This window comes from Haemorhous mexicanus, chromosome 1 (assembly GCF_027477595.1).
Source record: "Haemorhous mexicanus isolate bHaeMex1 chromosome 1, bHaeMex1.pri, whole genome shotgun sequence".
Lineage (NCBI taxonomy): Eukaryota > Metazoa > Chordata > Aves > Passeriformes > Fringillidae > Haemorhous > Haemorhous mexicanus.
Window position 1 is genome coordinate 1,586,426 of NC_082341.1, and position 23,207 is coordinate 1,609,632.

General features: G+C 46.8%; 1 protein-coding gene across 2 annotated transcripts; it reads left to right on the top strand.

The window, feature by feature from the left end:
- The first annotated feature begins 25 nt into the window (after positions 1-25).
- Positions 26-17,000, top strand: SNAP47 (synaptosome associated protein 47). 2 transcript variants are annotated; one of them, XM_059838041.1, is made up of 5 exons: positions 26-91; positions 5,899-6,451; positions 8,286-8,770; positions 12,534-12,655; positions 14,652-17,000. In XM_059838041.1, the coding sequence occupies exons 2-5, from the start codon at positions 5,958-5,960 to the stop codon at positions 14,796-14,798; spliced, it is 1,248 nt and encodes a 415-aa protein (XP_059694024.1). In that variant the 5' UTR covers positions 26-91; positions 5,899-5,957; the 3' UTR covers positions 14,799-17,000. The 2 variants fall into 2 exon arrangements, with proteins under 2 accessions (XP_059694024.1, XP_059694019.1); XM_059838036.1 differs by lacking the exon at positions 26-91 and adding an exon at positions 1,113-2,883.
- Positions 17,001-23,207: the final 6,207 nt, after the last annotated feature.

Genomic DNA, 23,207 nt, shown 5'->3' on the forward strand with positions numbered 1-23,207 from the left:
CCAATAGAAACGCTCAGATGCGCGTGGTTCAGCCAATGAGAGCGCGCGGAAGGCGCAGGCGCGGAGCGGGGCCGGTGCCGCACTGAGGGAGGTGCGTGGGGAGCCGGGGGGGCTCGGACGGGCCCGGGGGGCTCCAAATGGGGCTGGGGGGGCTCCCAGTGGGGCGGGAGGGGCTGAACGTGGAGTTTGGTGTTGGAAATGGGGCTGGGGGGTCACAAATTGGGGCTTGGGGGGACTCCGGACAGGGAGTGGGGGGCTCCGATCCACGGCCACGGTGGTCTCGGACGGGAGCAGGGGGGTTCGCACGGGGCTGAAGGGACTGGAAATGGCGCCGGAGGGGCCCCAAATGGGGCAGGAGGGTCTCGGGGTGGAGCTTGGGTTTGAAAATGGGCCCGGGGAGACTCGAAGCGGGGTGGGAGGAGCTCGAGGTAGAGCTTGGGGATGGAAATGGGGCTTGGGGGTCCCAAATTGGGGCTTGGGGGGCTCCGTTGCATGGCCGCGGTGGTGTCGGACTGGGAGCCGGGGGGGTCCAGATGGGGCTGGGGGGACTCGAAATGGGGCGGGAGGGGCTGGACGTGGAGCTTGGAGGTGGAAATGGGGCTGGGGGGGTCCCAAATTGGGGCTTGGGGGGGGTTCAGATTCACGGTCGCTGTGGTCTTGGACCGGGACCGAGAGCTTGGATGGGCCTGGGGAGACTCAAAATGCAGCGGGAGAAGCTGGAGGTGGAGAGGGGTTGGAAATGGGTTTGGGGGGGGTCACAAATTGGGGCCTGGGCAGGCTCCACTCCATGGTCGAATGGTCTTGGATCGGGAGTGTCCGGATGGGGCTGGAGGGACTCCAAATGGGGCGGGAGGAGCTGGAGGTGGAGAGGGGTTGGAAATGGGGTTGGGGGAGTCACAAATTGGGGCTTGGGGGCGCTCCACTCCATGGTCGGGTGGTCTTGGACTGGGACCGAGAGCCTGGATGGGGCTGGGGAGACTCGAAATGGGGTGGGAGAAGCTCGGGGTTGAAATTGGGGCTGGGGGGTCACAAACTGTCATTCGAGGGCTCCGGGCCGTGGCCGCGGTGGTGCCGGACCGGGAGCGCTCCAGATGGGGCGGGAGGGGCTGGAGGTGGAGCTGGGGCCGGGCAGGAGGACGGGAAATAAACGATACAAAGTACAGGAATGTTCTGGCCATCATTCCCAAAAATCCCTGGGAATGAAATGGTGATGGGAGCATCACCCAGGGATGGTGCCAGCTCTTCCCCTTAATTAACTAATTAGTAACGCTCCTGGTTAATTGGGTGATCTCACCAGAGGTGAATCAGCTCCTTTTCGTGGGAGCACCCAGTGGGTGATGTTCAAGGAAATAATTCCTGCAAAATCCCTGTGACACTGTTGGGCGCCAAATCCTCATCTCCCTGCTGCTGAGCCAGCCTTGCTGGGCATGGAATTCCAGGATTTTGGGCCAGATGTGGCCAAAAATCCAATAATTCCCTAAAAAAAGAGTGTGGATAATGCAGGAGTCTCCATAGGGAAAGACTGATCTGGGAACAAATTGTGAGGGAACATTTGGGAAGAAGCTGAAGGAATTTCTTGTGGAATCCCTCAGGTGTCTCCTGGATGAAGGATTGGGGCATTCCCAAGTTCCCAAACCTGTTCCTGAATTTCCAAAGGATTCAGAAGCAATTTGATTTTTTTTGTTGTTTTATTTTCCCACCCATCCCAGTTTTTCCATGGATGTCAAATCCACATCTCCCTGTTATGAATCCAGGGGTTGCTGTGGTTGGAATTCCAGGATTTTGGGGCAGATGTGGCCAAAAATCCAATTATTCCCTAAAAAAAGTGTGGGTAATGGGAGAGTCCAGATCTGATCTGGGAACCAATGGTGGGGAATGTTTTGGGAAGCAATGGAATTTCTTGTGGAATATTTGGGATGGTGCAAGCTGTTCCCATGGCAGCTGGAGCTGGATGATCCTTGAGATCCCTCCCCAAACCATTCCCTGATTCTCCTCCTGAAATCCAGGAGAATTCTTGGTTTTCCAAGAATTCCGACCATTTCCTTGCTTTAATGTTGGGGAAAAAAATCCTTTGGTCTTAAATTGGAAATTTAAATTTCTTCTCCGAGAGAGAGAGAAGAATTTTCCTCATCTGTGGCTAATGAAAATATCCTTTAATTGGCAAAAAAAAAAAGGGGCTTCATTCCCAACTGGATTTTTCCCTGGGGAAAAAAAACGTTTTAATTCCCAGCTGGATCTTTCATTGGAAAAAAGAAAAAATAAAAGGATTTAATTCTCATTTGGATTTTTTTGGGGGGAAAAAAAAAAAGGGTTTTGATCCCAGCTGGAGTTTTTTTCCTTGGGAAAAAAAAAGAAAGGATTTAAATCTTAGCTGGAGTTTCCCTTGGAATGAAAAACAGGATTTAATTCTCAGCTGGATTTTTCCTTGGGAAAAAAGGATTTCATTCCCAACTGGATTTTTCCTTGGGAAAAAGAAAAAAAATAGGATTTAATTCTCAATTGGATTTTTTCTTGGGAAAAAAAAAAGGGATTTTAATCCCAGCTGGATTTTCCTTGGGATAAAGCAGGGTTTCATTCCCAGCTGGATTTCCCTTGGAATGAAGCAGGGTTTCATTCCCAGCTGGATTTCCCTGTGACTCAGGAGCAGGGACAGAGCCCGGGACAAACCCCGGAGTGCCAGCGCTGCCAGGCCTGGATCCCTTCCTCCCTCTGGAGCAATCCTGGATTTCAGCAGGAATTCTCCTTTTGGGAACAGCCTCTCCTCTGTTCTCCTTCAGTTCCAAGTTTGTTTTCAAAACTTGGAAGAGAAAAAAAAATCTGAAGGGAAAAATTCCTCCCTGAGGGGGAAAATGCTCCTGGAGAATTCCACGGATCCAAATCCAGGTAAGAAACTTGGGATGAGGCTCAGGAAAAGCCTCTTTTAATTTCTAATTAGATATAAATCCTGGGTTTTTTCAAGGAATTTTCATTTTGGGAACGGCCTCAGTTGAATTTTTTTCTGTGGTGAAAACTTGGGGAAAAATTCCTGAGTATTCCATGGATCCAAATCCAGGTAGGAAACTTGGGATAAAACTCAGGAAGAGCTTATTTTAATTTATAATTAGATATAAATCCTTGATTTTTTTAAAGGAAATTTCATTTTGGGAATGGCCTGAGTTGAATTTTCCTTTGGAATTTTTTCCTTGGTGAAAACTTGGGAAAAAATTCCTCCCTGAGATTTCCATGAATCCAAATCCAGGTAAAAAAACTTGAGATAAGGCTCAGGAAGAGCTCATTTTAATTTATTAAATAGAAATCTTTGATTTTTTTTTTTAAGAGATTTTCCTGTTGGAACAGCTGCAGTTGAATTTTCCTTTGGGATTTTTTCCATGCTGAAAACTTGGCTGTAACCACTCCATGAAATCAGGTTTTCCTGGGATTTTGCTCCCTCTTTTCCCACAGTTTTCTCCAGGGTTGTGGATTTATTGGATCAATAGAGGGGGAGAATTTTCCCAATATATTCCAATTTTTTTGTCAGTTTTTGGCTGATTTTTTTTTCCCCATTTCATCTCTAAAATAAATAATGGAAAAAAAGTTCTCAAAAATCCATGGAAATAAGGGATGGAAACCAAATAAAGGATTTTTTGGGATATAGCACGGAATAATCTTAATCTTAATTACACTGGAGTTTTGAGTGCATCTAATTAAGAAACTAATTAAAATTATTGAACTTAAAATTATTTATTAAAAATAATAATTCAAAATCTCTGGACTGGACTTTTTAAGGAATTAATGATGGAGCAGCCTGGAATCCCTGGCGGGTCTCAGGGTGGGATCAGGAATTCAGCATTCCTGAAGGAATTCTTTTGTTTTCCTGAGAATTCCTCACCTTTCCTTGGAGGGAGAGGATTGGGCTGGAATTAAGGGGGGGTCATTAGTGGGAATCTCATGAATGGCACAGCAGAATTCCAGAGCTCCTGGAAGGAATCCATGATCCCATGGACTACCAAAGCCCTGGAGAAGATGATGGATCATGGAGCTGTGCAATCCCAGTGATGTCATCAGCATTCCCAAGTTTATTATGGGATGGGAGCAGGCCTTGGTGCTGGAAACCACAGCCATGAGGAAGATATTCCAGGAAAATTCCAACCCTTGGCTCCAAGAAACTTCTGGAAGGGGGGAGAGGAGCTATTCCAGGGGTGGAATTGCCCATTCCAAAGTTGGGATTGTTTGGACAGAAGGAATTCCTGGGGAATTTTGGGAATTCCCAAAAAATACTGGGAATTGCCAGAGAATATTGGGATTTCCTGGAGGATATTGACATATACCAGAAAATACTGGGAATTGCTTGGGAATACTGGGATTTCCTGGAGAACACTGGGAATTCACGGACAATACTGGGAATTCGTGAGGAATACTGGGAATTCCTGGAGAATGCTGGGATTTCCTGGGGAATGCTGGGAATTTGCAGAGAATAGTGGGAATTGCTGGGGAATATTGGGATTTCCTGGAGAACCCTGGGAATTCCTGGAGAGCAGTGGGAATTTGTGGAGAATACTGGGATTCCTAGAGAATACTGGGATTTCCTGGGAAATACTGACAAATCATGGGGAATACTGGGAATTGCTGGGGAATACTGGGAATTGCTGGGGAATACTGGGAATTGCTGGGGAATACTGGGAATTTGTGAGGAATACTGGGATTTCCTGGGGAATGGTGGGAACTCCTGGAGAATACTGCGATTTCGTGGAGAAGACTGGGAATTTGTGAGGAATACTGGGAATTCATGAGGAGTACTGGGATTTCCTGGAGAATATTGGGATTTCCTGGAGAATACTGGGAATTGCTAGGAAATACTGGGATTTCTTGGGGAATACTGGGAATTTGTGGAGAATACTGGGATTTCCTGGGGAATATTGACAAATCATGGGAATTTATGAGGAATATTGACAATTCCTGGAGAATTCCTGCATTGTGTGTAACGTGCCTGGATGTTGAGATGCCAGAGTGGAAGGGGGAGGGAGCAGGAAATTATAAAGAGGGATGAGCTGATGAGCTGGAATTCTGGGATAGCCGGGATTTTCTTCAGTACCTGTTGGTCTGTGGGAAGCTGGGATGAGCTGGGAATGGGAATATTCCAGAATATGGATGGAATTATTGGGAAATGCATGGCCAGTGATGTTGGCAGCCCTTTCCAGGGAAAATCTGGAATTCTGGGATATCCTGGATTTCCCTTAGTACTTGTTCTGTGGGAAGCTGAGATGAGCTGGGGATGGGAATATCCCAGGATACGAGTGGAATTTGTGGGAAAGTGCGTGGCTGGTGATGCTGATGGGCTTTTCCAGAAGAAATCTGGAATTTTGGGATACCTGGGATTTTCCTCAGTACCTGTTGGTCTGTGGGAAGCTGAGGATGAGCTGGGAATGGGAATATCCCAGGATATGAGTGAAAATACTGGGAAAATGGGGTGGCTGGTGATGTTGATGGGCTTTTCCAGAGGATATCTGGAATTTTGGGATATCTGGGATTTTTGGGATATCTGGGATTTTCCTCAGTGCCTGTTGATCTATGGGAATCTGAGGATGAGCAGGGGAGGGAATATTCCAGAATATGAATGGAATTCTTGGGAAAATGCATGGCCAGTGATGCTGATGGGCTTTTCCAGAGGAAATCTGGAATTTTGGGATACCTGGGATTTTCCAGTACTTGTTGGTCTGTGGGAAGCTGAGGATGAGCAGGGGAGGGAGTATTCCAAGATATGGATGGAATTCTTGGGAAAGTGCATGATGGACTTTTCCAGAGCGAATATTCCTGTGGTTAGAAACGCTTCCCGAATTCCTTGGCTATCCGGCAGAAAAGAGCCAGGGTTAGTTCATGTGGTGTTATTCAGGATTCCTGCTTTTCCCCCTTGGATTGTAGGGTCTCCTGCTGGATTGGAGAGCGTTTCCCTGGGAGAGGAGGCTGGGAAGGGCGAGCTGATGAACGAGGACATCCGGATCCATTCCTGGCCTTGCTCCTACTACCTGGACACCAGCAAGCAATGGATCCCTGGGAAGCTCTCCCTGACTCCCACCTCCATCAGATTCACGGCTGACAAAACGGGAGAGCTCCTGGTGGATTTCCATCTGTCCGGGATCAGCGAGATCAAGAAGGAATCTTCCCACTTGATCTTCAGCTCCCTCACCGTCCTGGAGAAGGGCACCAAGCACTGGTTCAGCTCCCTGCATCCCAACAGGAATGTGGTGTTCAACATCCTGGAGCATTTCTGGAGGGAGCAGCTGGTGTCCAGCCAGGAGGGCGGAGCGGGAGCGGCCTTGGAGTCCAGCAAGGGCAAGGAATTGACGGGAATGTTGGAGGGATCCCAGAAACGCCTGGAGGACACGGCCAAGGTGCTGCATTCCCAGGGGGAACAGTTCGACAACATCATGAGGGGACTCCACAAGATCGAGGGGGACATGGATGTGGCCGACAGGTTCGGAATGGGAACCTTCCCGGAGCTGGGAATGGTTTGGTGGGCCTGGAGTTTCTGGGGGAGGGCTTCGGGAAATGAAACTGGATTTTTCATTGGAAGGATGGAGCAGCTCCATGAGGAAGGACTGTGGGAGTTGGGAATGCTCACCTGGAAGAGGGAAAAATCCAGGAAAAGCTCAGAGCCCTGCCAGGGCCTGAAGGGGCTCCAGGAGAGCTGGAGAGGGACTGGGGACAAGGGATGGAGGGACAGGACCCAGGGAATGGCTCCCACTGCCAGAGGGCAGGGATGGATGGGAGATTGGGAATTGGGAATTCCTGGCTGGGATGGAATTCCCAGAGCAGCTGTGGCTGTTCCTGGATCTCTGGCAGTGCCCAAGGCCAAGCTGGATCACCCTGGGACAGTGGGAATTCCCTGCCCATGGAATGGGATCATCCTTAGGATCCCTTCCAGTCCAAGCCTTTTGTGCCCGTGGGCTCAGGGAGTGTTGGGAATTCAGCTCTGCTCTGCTCCATAGGGATAAAATTGGGATCAGTGGAGCTGAGCAGTGTTGGCAGTGCCAATCCCTGCTGCCATTCCTGGGGAATCTGGAGCTGTGCCGGCTTCTTTCCCGCCTCTTCCCCTTCCCACCTTTTCCCCTTCCCACTCTTTTTCCCGCCATTTTCCCCTCATGACTTTTTCCCTCACCATTTTTGTTTCCCTCTGTTTTTTTCCCTTCCTGCCATTTTTATTTCCCACTCTCTTTTCTTCCCTCCCTTTTCCCTCCCACAGCTTCCCTGGCAATCCTTTCCTTTGATTTTCCAGGAATGTCCCCAAGCCTTTAAAACCCTTTGGATTGAATGGGAAAGAAGGCAAGAAGGCAGAATTGGGAATTTTGGGGGAGCTCGTGGCAGGATTGGAATATCCAATATTCCAGCACCCAGGGAACAGCCAGGGCTCCAGGGAATGTTTGTGCCGAGTGTTTCCTTATCTTGGAAGCCTCTGGATAAAATTCCAGCAGGAGTGAGGGGAAGGCAGCTGTGGAGCACAAGGAGAGGAAAGGAATGGGAAAGGACTCGGAGTATGGGAAGGTACTTGGAATTCCACGGGTTCAGGGGTGGCTAAACATTACCCAGCTTGGAGCTGCAGGAGGGAATTCCAGAGGGTTCTTCCCTGTTTTTTTTGAATTTATGGAGCAGGGAATTCCTGGGAGTATCCCAAGGTTTTAATGGATTTAAAACAGGGAATGAAAACGGAATTAAATTGGGATTTTAGGGATGGTTATTGTTGGTTTTCATTTGAGAAAACCTGGAATATTTTCTTTGTCCTGGGAGCGGGAGCTGAACCTGAACAATTCCAGCCCTGGCTCTCTTCCCTGTTTGCTGGGAATGTTTTCCTTGGGGAGCTGCACCAGCACTGATGGAAAGGTGGGGTCTGGACACTTCTGGGAAGTTCCTGCTGGATTTTGGAGCCTCAAGTTGGAATTTTTAGTGTTTTATCTGGGAAATTGGGTGTGGAGCAAAGGAAAATGTGGCATCAGGCTGAGGGGTGAAGGAAAATGAGCAGGAAAAGGCCTTGGAAGTGCTGATGGATGGGCAGGAGTGGGAATACTGGGGAGCAGACACGTGGAAATGGGCCTGGAAAAATCTACTTGCATTCCTTCCCTCCCAGCTGGGATTCTGGGAGTTTTTCCAGTGGATTTTGAGGAGAAAGGTGGGGTTTGAACCGCCCGCATCCTGGGAAGTTGTGGATGCGTTTGAGGCGGGATTAAGGAATTCCCGTGTCTGTAGGGATTTTCTTGGAGCTGCTGGAATATCCAGAGCTTTTCCCTCTCCCAGCTCTCCCTTCCTTCTTCCAGGCTGTTGACCGAGCTGGAATCTCCCTCCTGGTGGCCCTTCAGCACCAAACTCTGGAAAACCCCCATGGAAGCGAAGCCCAAGGAAAGCCCTGCGGCTCCGGATGCCAGAAGCCAGGAGGGAATTCTGCTGCGGATCCCGGTGATCATCACCCACAGGACAGATTCCAGCGCCAAACCCGGCAAGCTCACGGTGCTTCCCTCGGGCCTGGAGATCAAGGATTGCAATTCCCAGCTCCTGCACCGCTTCGAGGCCCGGGACGTGGATGACATCTGGGTGCACACTCCCTACGAGATCAGCGTCCGGCAGAGGTTCATCGGCAAGCCCGACACCTCCTTCCGGCTCCTGGCCGCGCGCATGCCCGAGGCCATCCCCATCCTGGAGATGCAGTTCAGCAAGAAAATCCAGTTCCTGGAGGATGCCCTCGGATTTGCTGGAGCCAGGAAGTCCCCTCAGGCGGATTTGGGGACGTCCATCTGGCAGGCAGGTGGGTGCCAGGGGGTTCCAGGCTCCAAAGGTTGTTCCAAGGAATATTCCAGAGGCCAGGTGAGTGAGTCCATGATAAATTCCAGGAATAAACTCCAGGTGGCTTCAGAGCCTTTGGCACTGCTGCTGCTTTTCCTGGAGTTAATTCCCAGCTGGAAGGGAACATTCAATAGCCAATAATTAACACCCAGTAATTGCTATCCAATGCCCAATAATTAATATCCAGTATCCCTTATCTAATATCCAATATCCAGTGTTTAATATCCAGTATCCCTTATCTAATATCCAATATCCAGTGTTTAATATCCAGTATCCCTTATCTAATATCCAATATCCAGTGTTTAATATCCAGGATCCCATGTTTAGTATCAGATGGATTTGGGAACATCCATCTGGCAGGCAGGTGGGTGCCAGGGGGTTCCAGACTCCAAAGGTTTTCCAAGGAATATTCCAGAGGCGAATTGGCCCTGCAGTAAGTCCATGGTGAGGAGAAATTCCAGGAATAAACTCCAGGGGTCTTCAGAGCCTTTGGCACTGCTGCTGCTGCTTTTCCTGGAGTTAATTCCCAGCTGGAAGGGAATATCCAAAATTCAGTAGCCAATAATTAACACCCAGTAATTGCTATCCAATATCCAATAATTAATATCCTATAATTAATACCCAATATTTAATATCCAATATCCCATATCCAGTTGTCAGCATTCAGTATCCTATATCCAGTATCCCATATCCAATATTTCATATCTGCTTATCCACTATTTAATAACGGATATTCCATATTCTCTATCCAGTGTTTAATACCCAGTATTCCATATCCAATAGCCAGTGTTTAATATCCAATACCCAATCATTAATATCCAATAATCAATATCCAGTATTTAATATCCAATAGCCCATACTCAGTAGTCAATATTCAATCTCTAATAGCCAGTATCACATTTCCCACATCCAATATTTAACATCCAGTATTCCATATCCAACATTTACTATTCAGTATCCCATATTTAATATCCCATATCCAGTATTCCATATCCAATATCCAGTATTTAATATCCCATACCAATTAATGAATATCCAATAATTAATACCCAGTGTTTAATATCCAGTATCCCATATCCAATAGCCAGTATTCCATATCCAATAGCCAGTATTCCATATCCCATATCCAATATAAGATATTCAGTATCCCATATTTAATATCCAATATTTAACATCCAATATTTCATATCCATCTTTCAATACTCAGTATCGCATATTTATTATCTCATATCCAGTATTCCATATCCAATATCCAGTATTTAAAATCCAATACCAATTAATGAATATCCAATAATTTATATCCAGTGTTTAATATCCAATATCCCATATCCAGTAGTCAGTATTCAATATCCAATAGCCAGTATCCCATATCCAACATGAGATATTCAATATCCCATATTTAATATCCCATATCCAATGTTTCATATCTGGTATCCACTATTTAATAATGGATATTCCATGTTCTATAGCCAATATTCCATATCTAATATTCCATATCCAGTATTCTGTATTTAATATCCCATATCCAGTAGTCAGTATTCAATATCCAGTTTCCCATATCCAGTGTTTAATATCCAATATCCCATATCCAACATTCAATATTCAGTATCCCATGTTTAATATCCCATATCCAATGTTTCATATCTGGTATCCAGCATTTAATAATGGATATTCCATGTTCTATATCCAATAGCCAGTATCTAATATCCCATATCCAGTATTTAATATCCAATACCCAAAGATTAATATGCAATAATTAATACCCAGTATTTATTAGCCAGTATCCCATATCCAATAATTAATATCCCATATCCAATATCCCACATCACATATCCCATGTCCAGTGTCCCATATCCCATTTCCCATATCCCATTTCCAATATCCCATATCCAATATTTATATTAAACATTTAATTCCTTTAAATCCTGAGCACTTTCCCCAAATACCCAGGAATCCTGAATTAGAACTTGGGGTAAACCTGATTTTCCCCTATTCAAATCCCAGGATTTTGATATTAGACAGGTTTGGGAATTCCAGAGATTCTGGAATCATTTTAAGAACTTTGGAGACTGAAAATTCCCAATGAGAAAATTGACATTCCCTACTATTAATCCTAAAATTCCAGGATGGGGTTTTTTAGCCCAACCGTGGGAATTTTCAACAGCTTGAAATTTATTCCTCCCAACATCCCTGAATCCTTTTCCTAATTTTTAATCCCAAAGGAGCAAAGAAAAGATGGATCCAGTGCCAAAAACAACTGGAAAATTGGGATAAATTCATAGATCCACCAATTTCTGGTTGGAATTCCAGCAGGGAAGGGATGTCCTGGTTTTGAGGAATATCCCAGCTCAGAAAAGCTGCTGGATTTTTAAGGAAGTAAATTTTGGCCTCTGGAATTTCCTGTTATCCCAAAGAATTCCCAGTTCCTGATGCAATTCCAGGAAATTGGATTTCCAGCCCTTTTCCAGAGGTTTTCCCGCTGGATTTGGTTCTCCTTCCCTGGCTAATTTAGAAAAGCTTGGGAAGCAGAGGGGAGCTGATGGAAATCCTGATTTTCCATCAGGTTTTTCTGTGTTTTCCTGGGATTTGTCGCCGTTCCCATTCCGTCACAAGGTGGCACTCATGGACTGTGTCTGATCCTTTGGGATTTTTCCATGGAAAACTGATTTTTTTTCCTTTTTTTTTTCTAATTTTTTCCCTTTTTCTCAAATCGCGATGGGAAAAAATAGTTTTTTCTGTTCCCCTCCCTGTGTTTTCCAATAGGAAATTAATCCAAGGATTTTTGGGATAAAAATCCCTGCAGGGCATGGAAATCTCTGGGAAAATTCTGGATTTTCCCTCAAAACTGCCACAATCCCACCTGGATCTTTTGTTTACACCAATCCTGCCTTCAGTTAATGCCTAAATTTATAGAAATTCCCAAAAAAGTCCATTTTGGCTTGATTCCATGTGGAAAAGGAATTTAGGGAATTATTTTTATCAAATACTTACTGGCTATTTTCATTTGAAAAATATTATTAATTATGTATGAATTTATTATTATTGTCATTGGCACAACAACAGCAGCACTGCTATTATTATTATTATTGTTATTATTATTATTATTATGGAATTTTTTTAGCTGTTTTACACTTCTCCTAGTGGTTTTTTTTTGGGGATAAACATTGAAATTTTGGAACAGCTCTGATCCAATTTTATCCCAAAAAACAACTGAGAATTCCCATGAATCCCCTCATTCCAAATGATCCTGTTTTCCAAAGATTCCCTAAATAAGAAATGAAATTTTAAAGAATCATGATTTAGAAAAGAAAATAACATAATAGAACATAAGTGACATAAAAATAAAACAAAAATGAAGATAACAAAACATAAATGAAATAAGATGAAGACAAAATAAAATAAAAGAGAAAAAATGAAGAGAAAATTAAAAAGAGAAAAATAAAGAGAAATTGTAAGGAATTCAGTTTGAATATTCCCAGAAAAGCAGAATTTAATGGGAAGAATTGGATCCTGATTCCTCCCAAATTCCCATGGAGCAAAGCACAGCCCAACCCCTTTGATCCCAGAATTCCAGAATGATCCTGAAGCGTTCCATGAGCAGCAATTCCGTTATCTTGAGCTACCCTTGGACACTCCCAGGGATTCCCCAGCTTCTCTGGGAATTCCTGAAGCTTCCCCTCCTTTCCAGGCAGGAACTTTTCCTTAATGTGGAATTTCTCTGGCAGCCACGGGGTTCCTGGGAGGCGCGGTGAATCCGGGATCGCCGACGGGAAGCGCCGAGGGGACGGACAGGGAGCAGGTGCAGCTGCAGAAAATATCCCAGGAGGAAGCCAAGGAGCTCCGACAGGTAAAAATGGGGATGGAATTCCCCAGAATTCCCAGAATGACCAGGTTGGAAGAGACCTTCAAGGTCATTGAGTCCAACCCAGCTCCAACAGCTCAACTCAACCCTGGCACCCAGTGCCACATCCAGGCTTTGTCAAACACACCCAGGGATGGGGACTGCACCACCTCCCCGGGCAGCCATTCCAGAACTTTATCACTCTTTCCATGGAAAACTTTCTCCTGACATTCAACCTGTGGTGGTTCCAGCTGTGGGTTTCTCTGGGTCAGGACTGAAGGCACTGAGACAGCAGTTCATGTTCACACTCAGGTGTTTATTATTTCTTATCAGTAACACAGTCTCACTGCTGGGAGTTCAGCAGCTTTTCATCAGAAGGCACAAAATGGCCACAATCTCTTGTTCCAAGGGCTTTTCAGACTGAACTATCCAATGAAGAGCTGACACCTGGATTATTTTCCCTTTTAACCCCATAACTGATCCCACAGAGCCCCCAGTGCAGACTTGTCTGCCCAATTACAAAATGCCACCCAAACCCATGGAGAAGGAGGAAGAAGGAGGCTGAAGAAGAAATCCAGGATGACACCCTGTGCCCTCCATCTTGCTTCCATCCACAACATCCTAAAAACCCCAAACCCTCAATTTCTCACCCAGTGACACACCTGCACTGCTCTCTATCATCTATTTCACACTTGTGTGGGTTCCAGTCTGTCTTGGAGTCTGGGAAACTTTCTCCATGAGTGAGGGTCAGAGTCAGTGCTGCCCTGGGGGTCAGGGCACCCCAGAGCAGGCACAGAAATATTCCCAGTGCCCTGGGTTTGCACACCAACCTGTATTTCCCTGGGTGCAGCTGGAGGCTGTGAGCTCTGGCTGTGTCAGTGCTGCTGCAGACAGAGCCCAGCCCCAGCTGAGCACAGGCACCTCTCAGGAGCTGTGAGAGTGATGGGGGCACCCCTGAGTCTCCTTTTCTCCAGGCTGAGCACCCCCAGCTCCCTCAGGGGCTCCTCTCAGGGTTTGTGTTCCCAGCCCCTCTCCAGCCTCGCTGTCCCTCTGGATGTGCTCAGTGTCCCAAGGTCCTTCCCAAGCCGAGGGGCCTCTTTATTTTTTTCCCCTCTGAGTTCTTATTTTTTCTGAATTCTTTGCTAATTCATTTGCCTGAAGTTTTCCAGCTATTTTATTGGATGATATTTTATGGTATTTTACAGGAATTTATTTTGGTTTTATTTAATTTAATTTTTTAAATTTTTAAAAATTATTAAAAACTTATTTAATGTTATTTCATTTAATATATTTATATTTTAATTTTTGTTTTATTATATTTTCATTTTTGTTTTCAATTTATGTTTTTTATGTTGTTTTATGTTATTTTATTTTTTAAAATATAATTGTTTTTAATTTTTTAATTGATTCCTTTTAAATTAATTAATTTTTATTTTATTAGTGTAATATTATTTTTTAATTTAATATTTTATTTTATTCCTTCTTTTAAACTTTATTTCTTTGATTTTATTTGATTTTAATTTATTTCATTTTCTAGTGGGAAAATGAAATAAATTATTTTTTTCTAATGGGAAAAATATCCTGCCAGAGGGCAGGGATGGATGGGATGTTGGGAATTCCTGGCTGGGAGGGTGGGGAGGGGCTGGGATGGAATTCCCTGAGCAGCTGTGGCTGCCCCTGGATCCCTGGAATGTCCAAGGATCCACGTGGGATGGTGGGAGGTGTCCATGCTTGGAAGTGGATGATTCTTAAGGTCCCTTCCCACCCAAATTCTGGAATTCTGGGATGTCAGTCCATGAATTTTCCCATTGCTCCCAAGCCCCCGGATTCTGGGATGTCAGTCCATGAATTATCCCATTGCTCCCAAGCCCCCGGATTCTGGGATGTCAGTCCATGAATTATCCCATTGCTCCCAAGCCCCCGGATTCTGGGATGTCAGTCCATGAATTTTCCCATTGCTCCCAAGCCCTCACCGCGAGCTCTCCGTGTTTCCCTGGAGCAGATCCTGAGGAAGCTGAAGGGCCTGGCCCTGGAGACGGAGGCGGAGCTGGAGCGGCAGGACGAGGCCCTGGACTCCATCGGCAGCTCCGTGGATCGCGCCACGCTCACCATCGACCGGCACACCCGCAGGATGAGGAAGCTGACGTAGCTTCCCGCCGGGAACGGCGACGCCGCGGAGAGCAGGAGCGGGGGGGGCCGGGATGGTCAGGACTGATTTTTCCAGAGACACTTTGGGAGGGGTTTGGGATGAGGTTTGGAAAATGGCGCTGCTGGGAGTGAGTTCCTGAGAGGATTGGAGCGGTTCCTGGACTTGGATGAGGGTTGGATCTTGGATGAGGGTTGGATCTTGGATGAGGGTTGGATCTTGGATGATGGTTGGATCTTGGATGATGGTTGGATCTTGGATGAGGGCTGGATCTTGGATGAGGGCTGGATCTTGGACAGTATTTGGATCTTGGGTGAGGGTTGGGTCTTGGATGAGGGCTGGATCTTGGATGAGGGCTGGATCCTGGATGAGGGCTGGATCCTGGATGAGGGCTGGATCCTGGATGAGGGCTGGATCCTGGATGAGGGCTGGATCCTGGATGAGGGCTGGATCCTGGATGATGGTTGGATCTTGGACAGTGTTTGGATCTTGGATGAGGGCTGGATCTTGGATGATGGTTGGATCTTGGACAGTGTTTGGATTTTGGATGATTGGATCTTAAATTAGGGCATTGGATCACGTTTGGATTTTGGATGATGGTTGGATCTTGGAGGAGGTTTGGGTCTTGGACAGTGTTTATATCTTGGATGATGGTTGGATCTTGGATAATGATTGGATTTTGGATGGTTGGATCTTAGATGAAGGTTGGACCTTGGATAATGTTTGGATGTTGGATGAGGTTTGCATGTTGGATGGTGGTTGGATCTTGGATGAGGTTTGGACCTTTGACAGCATTTGGATCTTGGATGAGGTTTGGATTTTGGATGAGGTTTGGATTTTGGATGAGGTTTGGATTTTGGATGAGGTTTGGATCTTGGATGAGGTTTGGATCTTGGATGAGGTTTGGATGTTGAATGACAGTTGGATCTTGGATGAGGGTTGGACCTTGGATCACGTTTGGATTTTGGATGATGATTGGATCTTGGATCACAGATGATTGGAGCTTGGATGAGGTTTGGAAGCTATTTTTGGGTGGAAAGATCCAAATTTCCAATTGGGATGAAGCAGAACTCATGGATTCTCCACTGCCAAACCCCGTAAATAGGAAGGGATGTGACAAAACCTGACTTAATTAATTCATTAATTAATTCATTCATTAATGTGCTTCTTCATTTTGCTGCTTTCCAGCCCATGAATTCCCTCTCCAGCTCTTTCCCTAAAATCCTTTGGAGCTGATCCTGATTATTTATTTATTTGCACTCAGTGGTGATGAAACATTTCAAGGCTTTTCCAGAATTCCTAAAAAAAGGGAATATTTTCAATTAACGTCTGAAGTTTACACTTGGCTCTGTTGAGAGCAGGGATTCCCCTCCTCAATTTTTGATATTCCATGGGGAAAATTCCCATTTCATCAATCCCTGCCTTTTCCAGCTCTTTTAGCTCCAAGGAGCTGTTGGTCAATATTTTTTTTTTTTAGTTATTTTTTAGATTTTAATTTAAGTGGTTTTGGTGTCGCTTTCAAATCCGACGCTTCCAGTGCAATATTTTTAAACAGTGAAGCTTCAAATCCTCGGATTCCGTGGGAATTTTTCCCATTTTTTTGGAATCCAGCCTCATTTTGGGAGAAAAAGGCCCCGAGCCACGTCGAGGGTGTTGTTTGCAAGGTTTGTATTCCTTCAGCTTAGTTAGGACTGGAGTGAAATTTATTCCAAGTTTTTCCTGGCATGCACTTTATTGGAAAATCCAGTGATAATTCCATATCCATCAGTTCTTTCCTGGGAATAAAATCCTCTTGGAGTTTCTCCCGTTGTTTCCCGCCCCACATCGCTGCTGGTTTACTGTGAGAGGAGAAGGAACTTCCTGCACCTCATTTTTCCATGGATTTCCAAGTGGATTTTGCAGCAAACCCGTGTTTGTTGAGGCTGGGGTGGGATCTGGGGGTGGATTGAGTCCAGCCCAGAATTCCCAAAAGGAAATCTTTAGGATTCGAGCGGTTTTTGGGTGTTCCTTGTGCCATATTTTTTATCGCCGCGTGGTTTTAGCACCGACTCCGTATTTTGTGGGTTGTGTTGAGTCCAACATCTCCCAAAAAACTTGGAATATTCCTTGGGAAACCCATCCTGGAGCTGTACATTGGCTGAATTCCATGTGCCAGAAGGATTTTCCACCTGTAATTCCTTCTTATTAAATCTCTTGGAATTGGGATTTTCTCTCCTGTCTTCACTTGGCTGGGAATTGGCGGGAAAAATCCATCCCTGTTTTCCCGTGGAATGGGATTTCGTGGATGCTGTGGGGCTGGGCTTTAGGATGGCTTTATTTGGGATTAAAAACATGGAAAATATTCCCTGCTGGAAGGTGGCCCTGGGTGAGCTTTAAGCTTCCAACCCAAGCCATTCCAGAATTCCATGATCTTCAGCGAGCCTGGGAGGAGTGGCTGATATTCCAGAGGGGCCTGAAAATCATGGAAAAACGAACTGGTGGGATTCTCATGGATTTATTTACCAAGAAGAAATCCTGCCCTGGGGAGGAGCAATCCAGGGAATTGGGATGTGCTGGGAACACCCAGCTGGAAAACAGGAGCTGGAGGTGCTGCTGGATGGAATTCCCAGGTGGATTGGGTTGGAAGGGATTTTTTAGGATCATCCAGCCCTGTCCCCCGGGACACTTCCCACTATCCCAGGTTGCTCCAGGCCCTTTTTTCCATGAGAGGTGGATTGGAATGGGATGATCCTCAAGACCCCTTCCATCTCAAACCATTCCAGGATTCTGGGATTTTCTGGGATTCCCGACTCCTTTTGTGGCCCATAGATCCCAAACTCATTGGAATCCTGCACCAGCTTGAAATTCCATAGGGGAATCCCAAAATTTGAGGGATTTGACGGATTCCAGACGGGAATTCCATGTCCCAGGTGCCAAAAGTGGGAGCAGGACACAAAATGGAGGTTCCGGAGACAACCTGTCCTTCCCCATGGATCATCAGAGGAGATTCCTGGATTTGGGAATTCTTCCTTACCCACATCCTCTCCAGAGCCTTCCCAGCTCCCGGAGGTGAGTCAAGCTTGGAAAACGCATCCCAAAAAGAGAGGAAACCTCTTGGGAGCCGCCCCTGTTGTATCCTCAGAGTGACATCCTCGATCCCGGTGCCAGCCGCTCTCCGTGTCCTTGGGGCTGCCTGCTTTTCCACACTTTTTTTTTACGGATTGCTGCTTCCAAGCACAGCAAATTCCCAGAGTGAGAAAAATCCCGTTCCGGCTCGGGTTTGGCTCCTCTCGGGCGGCTTGGCCTCGTTTTTGTGCTTTATGGCAGCAAATGCCCACGGGATGTTTTTTGGGAGAGCCATTAGGGATGGAGGGATGGGGGGGCCAGGAAATAAAAAAAAGGAAAAACTGAAATGCATCTTTTTCTACATTTCCATAAAAATAAAAAGTTGGGAAGACCTGAGCTCATAAACACCCCTGGAGAACGGGTGAGGATTTTTTCCCCCCTCTCTCCGTGGCTGTAACCACGGTTGGGGTTTGTTTTTTTTTTTTAAATCCGTGGAAATCATGGAAAAACAAAAAAAAAAAATCGTGTTCCAATTTTTACAAGGAAATACCTTGGGCCAAATTCCTTAAAAAAAAAAAAAAAACTAAAGCAGAAAAGAAAAGGAAGGCTGGTGGGAATTGTGGATGGATAAAGCTGGATCAGCTGGATGGGGGAAGTGGGGGTGGGAGCATGGATTTGGAATTCAAGTGTTCTCCTGTTTGTGGGGATAAGCGAATTCCAGGATGGATTGGGTGGGAAGGGGCCTTAAGGATGATCCCATCCCATTCCATGGGCAGGGACACCTCCCGCTATCCCAGGGTGATCCAGCCTGGCCTTGGACACTGCCAGGGATCCAGGGGCAGCCACAGCTGCTCTGGGAATTTTCCATCCCAGCATGGAATTCCCAATTCCCAATCTCCCACCCAGCCCTGCCCTCTGGCACTGGGAGCCATTCCCTGTGTCCTGTCCCTCCAGGCCTTGTCCCCAGTCCCTCTCCAGCTCTCCTGGAGCCCCTTCAGGCCCTGGCAGGGGCTCTGAGCTCTCCCTGGAGCCTTCTCCTCTCCAGGTGAACATTCCCAGCTCTCCCAGCCTGGCTCCAGCCCTGGAGCATCCCTGTGGGATTTGATGGCTGAAGCTCTGTGAGATGAATCCCACCAGGGACGTCCCTCCTGTGATCCCAAGGCCAGCTTGGAGAGGGCTTGGAGCACCCTGGGATAGTTGGAATTGTCCCTTCCAACCCAAACCATCCTGGGGTTCCATCATTCCATGATCAGGAGCTTTTTTTCCTGCTCCACAGAATCTCCAATAATCCCATTTTATAAACTGGGAAGGCTTTTTGGGAAGTACCACGTCCCTGAACTCTGTCCTGAGGAGAAACATTTTGTTGGAAGGTGGCAGCTCTGGATTGGGTTCATTTCCGTCTTTTTTGGTGGTTTTGGTGATTTGTGTTCACTGTGTTAATGTGAGGGGTCGGTTTCAGGCTTCATCCAAACTCTGGGCAAACAGCTCCACTTCCGGGGAGTCACAATTCCAAATTCCCTCTTTTCTGGAACCACCTGGATGTACCAGTTTTGCTGTTTTGGGGTTTTGTGGTCCCAAGAGCTGGGAATTTCAAAGGAAGTGGGAGATTTGGATGGTGGAGGAACCATTTCCCCTCATGGCTCTGGCTTGGAATTTGAATGGAACATTCCTGGAGCTATGGAAGTGCTGGGATCACCTCCCTGACAATCCCAAGCCACCCCTGAGACTCCTGAAGGAATTCAGGAGTCCAGAATTCAGTTCCACTCCTTGGAATTCCTGTGGCATTTCCTGGGACAAATCTAGGACTGTCCAGCTTCAGCACTGGGTAAGAATGTGGGAATTTTGGTTTTCAGGGCTGGTGCCTATGGAAAACATGGAAAATCTCAGACATTTGGATTTTTGTGGCCTTGTCATCTGGATCAGGAACCAACCTGTTCCTGATGTTCAGAATTCCGGTGGCCTCTCCTGACACAACTGGAACCCTTCAGTACTGGATAAGAACATGAGAATTTAGATTTTCAGATGCCTGTGGAAAACCTGGAAAACCTCACTTCTGGCATGATTAAGTTTGGAATTTTTGGTGGTGTTTCAGCAGGATCAGGGACCAACCTGTTCCTGAGGCTTGGAATTCCCATGGCATCTCCTGGGACAAATCTGGGACTCTCCAGCTTCAGCACGGTGTAAGAACATGGGAATTTTGGTGTTCAGGGCTGGTGCCTCTGGAAAACACGGGAAAACCTCACTTCTGGCATGATTAAATTTGGATTTTTTGGTGGCCTTGTCAGGAGGATCAGGGACCAGCATGTTCCCGAGGCTTGGAATTCCTGTGGCATCTCCTGGGACAAATCTGGGACTCTCCAGCTCCAGCACTGTCTAAGAATGTGGGAATTTTGGTTTTCAGGGCTGATGCCTTTGGGAAAACATGGAAAATCTCAGACATTTGGATTTTTGGTGGCCTTGTCAGCTGGATCAGGAACCAACCTGTTCCTGATGTTCAGAATTCCGGTGGCCTCTCCTGACACAACTGGAACCCTTCAGTACTGGATAAGAACATGAGAATTTAGGTTTTCAGATGCCTGTGTAAAACCTGGAAAACCTCCCTTCTGGCATGATTAAGTTTGGAATTTTTGGTGGCCTTGTCATCTGGATCAGGGACCAACCGGTTCCTGAAGCTTGGAATTCCCGTGGCATCTCTTGGGACAAATCTGGGATTCTCCAGCTTCAGCACTGTGTAAGAACATGGGAATTTTGGTGTTCAGGGGTGGTGCCTGTGGAAAACATGGGAAAACCTCACTTCTGGCATGATTAAATTTGGATTTTTTGGTGGCTTTGTCAGGAGGATCAGGGACCAACATGTTCCCGAGGCTTGGAATTCCCGTGGCATTTCTGGCACGGGAATTCCAGCACTGGCATTTTCCAGTGCTGAAGCTGGACAAATCTGGGACTGTCCAGCTTCAGCACTGGGTAAGAATGTGGGAATTTTGGTTTTCAGGGCTGGTGCCTATGGAAAACATGGAAAATCTCAAACATTTGGATTTTTTGTGGCCTTGTCATCTGGATCAGGGACCAACTTGTTCCCGAAGCTTGGAATTCCTGTGGCATCTCTTGGGACAGATCTGGGATTCTCCAGCTTCAGCACTGTGTAAGAACATGTGAATTTAGGATTTCAGGGCTGGTGCCTCTGGAAAACATGGGAAGCCTCTGGAATAACTTGACCCTGGCACGAATCCCAGCTCTGTTGTCACCTGAAGTTCAGGTGGGAGGGCAGAGCTGCTCCTGGCGGAAGCGGAGAGGAAGAAAGGAGCAGGGAAGAGCGTTTGATCCTTTCCCTTATCTCCTGTTCTCCCACCTGCTCTTGTCTCCAGGCCCTGTTTGTTGTTCCTGGGAGGATCCTTCCCTTTGCGGTTTTTCCTGATGGGAAGCGGGTGCGCTGGGATGAGCTCTGGGCAGAGGGGAAGCGGCCAGGGGAGATTATCGGGATTTTGGAAAAGTTTCTCAACGCTCCTCGTTATCCATGTGGGATGTGATTGATTGAGGGCCCCATCCCACCCTTGGGGATGCTTTTCCTTTGGATTGAGAGGATCAGGAGGAGGTGGCAGCTCCCTGGATCAGGGCCAGGAGTGGCCAGGGCAAGGTGAGGGCAAGTTTGGACTTTGGGCACAGATTTGGAAGGTTGGAGGTGAAGAAAATCCTGGATCAGAGGGAAATTATCAGTTAGCCACTGCTGGAGCTGTTGGGAAGGGGGAGATCCACACTGGGACACTTCCCACTATCCCAGGTGATCCAAGTGTCCAGCCTGGCCTAGGACACTGCCAGGGATCCAGGGGCAGCCACAGCTGCTCTGGGAATTCCATCCCAGCCCCTCCCCACCCTCCCAGCCAGGAATTCCTTCCCAATCTCCCATCCATCCCTGCCCTCTGGCAGTGGGAGCCATTCCCTGTGTCCTGTCCCTCCATCTCTTGGAAATTTTCTCTCTCCATCTTTTCTGCAGCTTCATCAGATCCTGGAAGGTCACACTGAGCTCACCCCAAAGCTTCTCCTCTCCAGGTGAACATTCCCAGCTCTCCCAGCCTTCCCTCCCAGCAGAGCTGCTCCATCCCTGGGATCCCCCTGGAGCCTCCTCTGGGCTCTCTCAGCAGCTCCAGCTCCTTCCTGTGCTGGATCCAGGGCTGGGGCAGCTCTGCAGGTGGGGCCTCACCTCAGCACAGGGCCACAGGGGCAGGATTCCCCCTTCCCGGGATCTCCTGGCCACATTTCTTTTGGATCCTCATTTTTCCAACAAAACTGTTGCCTTAAACCCTCCTAGGATCATGTTTAACGTCAAGTTGGATGTTTTTTAATTTCTCTCTGGTTTAGGATTTGTAGACTTTGTGCTTTCCTGTGTTTCTCCATGGAGAGCAGCGTGGGCACCTTTAATTTTCCCACCGGGATCTGGGATCCACATCTCTGTGGCATTTCAAGAATTCCATCCCTGTGGCACTGACACCCTCCAATTCCTTCTGGCTCATCCCATCTCGGAATCAACCAGAGCAGATTTTATCCTGGTCACTCCTTGAGCCCAGGGACAACGTCCCAGGTGCTGCCTGAACTCCCCCTCCTTTTGGGCTCCCAGGAAAGCGCAGATTCCGACAGAAAACAGCAGGAAAACTCTGCCAATTCCCAGCTCCTCCAGTGCCAAGGAGTTTGGCACTAAGCAGATTTTGCTGCCCGGTGTCTGGCAGTGCTGGGTCTTATTTTCAACAAACCCCGTTAAAGGATTACGAGGGCCTTGTTAAAATAATGCCCTTGGAGCTTATTCCTTATTGGAAGGAAAACAAGGATAAACAGAAAGGGTTCTCTCCTCCCCGGGGTTATTGCTTGGAGTGCTTTGAAAGGAGAAAAAAGGAGGAAAACTGGCAGGAATTAGGGAATATATAAACACACACACACACTTGTCTGGGAATATAAAGTGAGTTTTGTTTCATTTCTGCTTTACAGCCCTCGAAAAAAAATAAATTAACAGCTCCCCCCGCTAATTAATCTAATTAATACTGATGTTTGGCCATTGCATGAAAAGTTTTACCTCGGAGAAATAATCAATTAAAAGGGAAAAGGGAAAGGAAGCCATTCCAAGGGGGAGTTGCTATATTTACCTTTTTAATGGAGTTTAATAAATGGGAATTAGAAATCCAGGGAGTTTTTGCATCGGCCGGAACGACGACAGCAAAATGGGAAATGTTAAATGGTGTTTGCCACAAAGTGCTCACGTTTTCCACATAAAACCTGGAAAGGCTGGGTGGCTCCACGGAGAGCTCTGGGAGCAGGGGGCCTTTCCCTCGAGGCTTCAGCTTCATCCAGAGGGGGAAAACCGCAAACAGGGAAGATCCC

What these genes read in the sequence shown, in the direction of transcription:
- SNAP47 (XM_059838036.1), top strand. Translation starts at nt 2,850, where the DNA reads ATGCTCCTGGAGAATTCCACGGATCCAAATCCAG. An exon ending in TTCCACGGATCCAAATCCAG is followed by an intron (nt 2,884 to 5,898) that starts GTAAGAAACTTG and finishes CTTGGATTGTAG; the next exon opens with GGTCTCCTGCTGGATTGGAG. An exon ending in GACATGGATGTGGCCGACAG is followed by an intron (nt 6,452 to 8,285) that starts GTTCGGAATGGG and finishes TCCTTCTTCCAG; the next exon opens with GCTGTTGACCGAGCTGGAAT.